Below are 6000 nucleotides of genomic sequence, written 5' to 3' on the forward strand. Positions count from 1 at the left end.
GTACCTTTTTATTTACACAGAGACCTTTTGTATGCTCTGTGGAAGGATGTGGCCGTACTTACCTGCGTAAGCAGCACCTTCAACGACACACAACAACTGCACATCAGGAAACAAAATCTCAGGAGTATTTTAAGTAAGAGTGTAATATGTAATTCTTTGAAAACATGCTTAATATTTTCACTAACCCATTACTCATAATTAGCCCACAACCACATCTGAGCACTTCAGTCCTTGTTCAGGAAACAAAAGAGAACCACAGTGAGCCAGTGCTATACATGTGCAGGCAGATTCTCAGGGTCTCCACAAGCAGTCAGGGTCATTCCTTGTGTTCTCCACCTCATGAGCTGTGAGAAATAAGATGCCAAAAGTGGGACTCGCAGTGCAATTCATGGATTTGTATGAAGTCATTCATTTTTTTTTTTTAATTATTCAGTAAGCTTTCATGGTTCAGGGCTAATTGAAAGTGAGGTCTTGCAGGATCTTTGAAAGATCTAGTGCTTTGCAGAGCTTGTAAATATACTGCATATGGCCTACTAGCTTCTAATAGTACAGTAAAACCATGAGACATTAAAATGATTAGTAATGATAAATTGAGATTTTCGTTCAAAACTAATACAGTTAACCCCCGCTATTTGTGAACTCACGATTCGCAGACACTCCTATGCACAGATTTTTTTATGGAACGTATATACCCATTATTTGCAGAAAATTTGCCTATTCACAGTATTTTTCACTGAGAAATATTCACAAATTACAGTATTTTTATATAATTTTTGTGACTAAATGAACTTTTTGTTATAAAACTATGAAAATACTGAGGTACATATACTGTAATCATTTTGAGAGGGTTTTTTGCATTTTAACTATAGGCAGTCCCCGGTTATCGGCGAACTCGGTTAGTGGCCATCCGGTTTTATGGGGCTTGTCTAGAGCCATAAAATCGGCAATTTATGGCATCATAACAGGCCGAGTTACGGTTATCGGCACCATAAGGTACCAATAATAGAGTTATAATGATAATAATAATAATAGTAATAATAATATCCTTTATTTCAGCTCAGGGCCATATACATGGAATATACAAAATACAGACAGTAACATACACAATCTAGATACATGAGACAACATGATAAAAAAAATGAATAATCGGCACTTATCCACAAAATAGCTGAGGTAGCATAAAATATAGTAATCATAATACTGGTAATTACAGTAATAATATTGGTGAGAAAAAAAAAATGCATTGAGAGTTATAAGTTAGTGCGCCGATTATATAACTTTAAATTTCAACTAGTAGTCAGGTCCAGAGGGCTAAATACGAAAATTGAATGTAAAAAAAAATAAATTAATTAAAAAAAAAATAACATACCTAACAGAGGCTCCATAACTGAAACTTGGCACCATAAATCACAGAGTTTCAGTTAATGGCAGTTTTCACTTATGAGCACTCCACTGATAACGGAACCCCCGCTGATAACAGGGAACTGCCTGTATCAAAATAGGCAGTTCTAAGCATTTTTAGAGGGCTTTTAAGTATTTGTGGATTTTGGCTATTTGCTGGGGCTCTGGTACCCATCCCCCGTGAATGGGGGTCTACGTTCTGTAAAAAATTTAGTTACAAGAGATAAATATTAATTAATAATAATAAAAACTTTTGAAAAACAAGAGGAAATTATTAAACGCTTACCAAGAGATAGAAAGATTTACGAGATTGGCAGTACATTGCCATTCTTGTATGTAGGCACTCAAGTATAAATTACTAAAACAAGCAAGCAGATAATGAAGAAGTGAAAAGAAGTTATGAGAAGGATAGAAAATGACTGAATACTTGCAGAGATACTACATGCTCATTAATCATATCTGTAGGGTATCAATGGAGTGCCAAGGTGAAAAGATTAGGATTTGATATGGGTACTTAATATGGATAAAAATAACATGGAAATTGGAGTTGGAACATTTTAATGTAATAAGGTCATAATGTGCTTTAATAGCTTTCCACATGGGAGGACCAAGGTCATTGCAAATTATCTGACAACTGGTGGTCCATCATCATATTGAGTAGTTAATGAAGACAACTCTGTTTCTAAGCTTGAGACTGATTACTACCCTGAATCAGATAAATACACATATCAGCAGTGTTATTCCCTGGCCATCTCACCTTTTAGTGCAGTAAAGCCTCCAGTCTTACATATGACAAATAGCTTACATGCTGATCCTCACAGACATCTCGATCCAGTTCTTTGACTGTTATATATTGGGGCCAGGGTAGTCAAGGTTTTAGTACCAATGGCTAACTCTCACCTTGAAGGTTGAGCAGTCTTAACATTCTAGCTGGGCATTTGCTTTCCAACTCTCATCCTATCCATCGTGCTACTATAAACAACTTTACAGTCTATGCCTATCTGTTATCCTTCAGGATATGCCATGCAAAGTAGTCTGACAAACCTACAGTTCTGAATTTTAGTAACCCTACATGGTTGGGTGGTTTGATAGTGCCTTGAATGTCCTTCTAGAGTGGCATCTGGCTCCTTACTCTCCTTGTATATGTTGTACTCCAATTAAATGTATTATTAACTTTAGCGAACTTGCTACCTTTGGTGGTGTACTGTGCTGTACTTCAGGCAGTGATTCACTTTACTTTATATTTATGTTAAGAAAAATTCTGATCATTTCATTGTTGAAAAATTTTTCTCTCTCCATAATTGCAAAATTTTCACTTAATTTTTTAAAGCTTATTGGTCATTTCATTTCAAATTTATTTATGTGTAGTATTTGAAATATTAACTGGTATGTCTGTGATAGTCATAAAGTGGCTGTCACTCATTATGTTGCATTTTGTTTCCAATGAATGCTCTTTGGTAAAGGAATACAACTCGTGTTTCTAATCAAGAAAACAATTAAATGATTAAACCTATTGGGTAATTTAGTCTAATCTTTGGCATGTGAAATTCAATTCCATGTGAAAACTTTGTACTGTACTGTTTATTTTGCAGGTGTGATGTATGTAATAAGTTAATGAAGAATAGGTACAGTTTTTCCAAACACTGGTATCGTGCACATGTACGGCAGAACTACAAGTGTGAAGAATGTGGACAAGTCTTCCCTAAGCAGCAGCAGTTAAAGAGCCACTCATTTGTCCATACAGGCATTGAGCCTTATATGTAAGTTCAATAATGATCCATAGGAAATTCATGTTTTTTGGAAACTGCTACTTTTCCTTGGGGTAGCTATTTTTATTATTGAAATTTGCACCATTAAGCTCTTCAGTGCATATGATGAAGGGAGAGCACTTATACAGCATGGATTTTCAGAAGGCTGTAAAAGGTACCATACAATGGATTACAATAAACCCCCATATTTGTGAACTTCAGATTCGCGGACTCGCATATACATGGATTTCTCTCCGGAACATATACCCCATTATTTGCGGACAATTCGCCTGCTCACATTATTTTTCTATTGAGATTTTTCTATGAGTTATCTACAAATTCCTTTTTTTTCTTATCAATTTCATCACAAAATTCACTTTTTGAGATAAAACTATTGAAGAAACCTGGTATAAACATTTTTAGTGGATTTTTCTTGAGTTTTAACTTACAAAATAGGCAGTTTTAAGGTTGTTTTTTAGGGGTTCCAGCTATTCGCTGGGGGTTCTGGTACCCATCTCCAACAAATACGGGGGAACACTGTAATGGAAAAAGTGACAAGTCGGTATTATTGATGGAAAAACAGATGATATTTTTGATAACTGCAGAGTAGAACAGTTGTAGGAAGACCTGAAGTAAATACAGGAAATGTAAATGAGTGGTGATATTCAACCTAGACAAATAAATGCAAAGTCATGTGCAGATATTATAAAGAAATAAATGAAAGAGCTGTCATTAAGTGATAGACGTATCCTAGAAGACATATCCATAGTGACCAACATACACAGCAATGTACAGAAGTTGAAAAGAAAGACCAGAAAATACTGGGGTACAGTAAATATCAGAAGAAATTAATAACTATAAATCACTGTGTGCCATGCCAGAGGAGGGATTCTATAAAGATTAGAAGCAGGACAGGAAAGAACAACCACAGTTAAAATATAGTAGTTTTCACTCTAGAAAAGCATTAACTGAGAAGTCAGTTGATTGTAGTAATTAAAAAGGTATAAGCAGTGTAGATTACCTCAAGCTGTAACCAAAGTAGCTCCAACTGTTGCTAGATAATAAAAAGATTACGTTGTTCATGTCAGTTAAGACTACATTTACAAATGACTAGAATACAGACAAGAAAACATAGCTAGTCAAATACATTGCATTGTACTTTTGTGAGTGTTTAACTAATTAAAAATACTCTGTTGCTTACAGGTGTGAATATCCAGGCTGTGGAGCACGTTTTATGCTTCCAAGTAGATTGAGGCGGCATGCTTCAGTACATGTACAAAATCGTTACGGTTGTCCTAATGAATCTTGTAATGAGACATTTAATATATATCACGATCTTCGAAAGCATCTTGCTACAAGCCATCCTAAAGGTATTGACAATAAAAAATGTTTATATGTATGGATAGGTCTTTTAGATTGAGGTATGTTTAGCTTGTTATTAGATGACTCAGCAATTCTAATAGTACACTGTACAGTCATTACCAACCTATATCTTTGACTCTTTGACAAGTTTTCTTTGTGAAAGTTATGTAAATATAAAAATAAATCAGCATTAACATTTATTTATAAAAGGGATTTTGACGTAGGAAAAATCTATTTCTGGGCAAGGAAGCCGTGTCGCTCTGTGAAATACGTTCCTTTAGTGCTATTTCTAAGGTAAAATATTGGTAAAATACCAGAGAACTGCTAAATTGGACATGCCAGAATATTCTGCTTCGCTCACCCTTTTTAAAAAGGTGTCGGTATGAATCTGGGGCGAGTGAAAAACACTACCACAGCAGCCTCTCCAATTAGCCTTTTCCACATCAAAACCCTTTAGAAAAGGGGAGCCGTGCTACGGCTCACTCCCTGCTACCGCGAAGGTAGCGTCAGTGACAACATTCCTTTGATAGCCATTTTGAGAGCCGCACGTAATTTTTGCGCTCTATTATTCTCTGCCTTTTTGGCTTGTGTTTTTTAGTTATGGATCGTCAATCTGCTTCCACATCCAAGTTAAGTACTGGTTTTTTGTTCGGCACTATTTAGGGAGTGATTTTGACCTTCGTGGTCCTTTTATTTAGGGTTTCGTCTGGCGTCGCCTTCGCTGAAGCGACTGCACGCCGCCATTACGCGTTCCACTTTTGTGTTGTTTCGGTTTCGTATGGTCTTCCATACTTCGTGAATCGAGTAGTATATCAGTACCCTTTATTTGCCTTTTCTTGGATGGCAGTTTTGTCGATCGTGTATATGTTTTATGTATTTTATTTACTTTAGATTATAGATGTCTGACACATAAACCAGACATTTAACTTAATTTATAATGAAGAGGTTAGAATCTGCTCTTTCACTCTTAAATCTTCAATCAAATCATTACAAATTGAATGCAGTGAACCTCCACTCTCCCTGTACATTGGCTATGTAACAATGCAAAGTGCAATAAGAATTTGAGCAACTGATTCTCTTACCTTTCTCAGTTAGAGCCAGTCTTCTTAAGTCTGCTCTTCATAACCAGTCAGCTCTTTGAGTTGTACCTATGTCTTGAGTCTACTCTAAAGAGCCAGTCCGTTGTTTGAGTCATATCTTAAGTTAAACTCTTTATAGCTGGTCAGTCTTTGAGTTGCATGTCTTAAGTATATTCTTCATAGCCAGCTGTTCGAGTTGTTTGTCTTAAGTATACTCTTCATAGGTAGTCAGCTCTTTGAGCTATATGTCTTAAGTCTACTCTTCACCAGTCATCTCTTTTAGTTATATGTCCTAAGTCTGCTTTTCATGCCCAGTCATCTCTTTAAGTTGTATATCTTAAGTCTACTCTTCATAACCAGTCTTAGGTGTACTCTTCATAGGTGGTCAGGTCTTTTAGTTGTATGTCTTA

At 35.9% G+C, this 6000-nt stretch overlaps 1 protein-coding gene across 4 annotated transcripts in view; it reads left to right on the top strand.

The window, feature by feature from the left end:
- LOC135206661 (zinc finger protein 436-like) overlaps nucleotides 1-6000 on the top strand; it is a 105144-nt gene that overhangs the window by 7533 nt on the left and 91611 nt on the right. For all 4 annotated transcript variants that reach the window (XM_064238030.1, XM_064238032.1, XM_064238029.1 and 1 more), the window contains exons 3-5: nucleotides 21-133; nucleotides 2994-3161; nucleotides 4353-4519. In XM_064238030.1, the coding sequence (XP_064094100.1) occupies nucleotides 21-133; nucleotides 2994-3161; nucleotides 4353-4519 (448 nt within the window). The remainder of the gene's footprint in view (nucleotides 1-20; nucleotides 134-2993; nucleotides 3162-4352; nucleotides 4520-6000) is intronic.

The sequence above is a fragment of the Macrobrachium nipponense genome, chromosome 31 (genome assembly GCF_015104395.2).
Source record: "Macrobrachium nipponense isolate FS-2020 chromosome 31, ASM1510439v2, whole genome shotgun sequence".
Taxonomy (NCBI): domain Eukaryota; kingdom Metazoa; phylum Arthropoda; class Malacostraca; order Decapoda; family Palaemonidae; genus Macrobrachium; species Macrobrachium nipponense.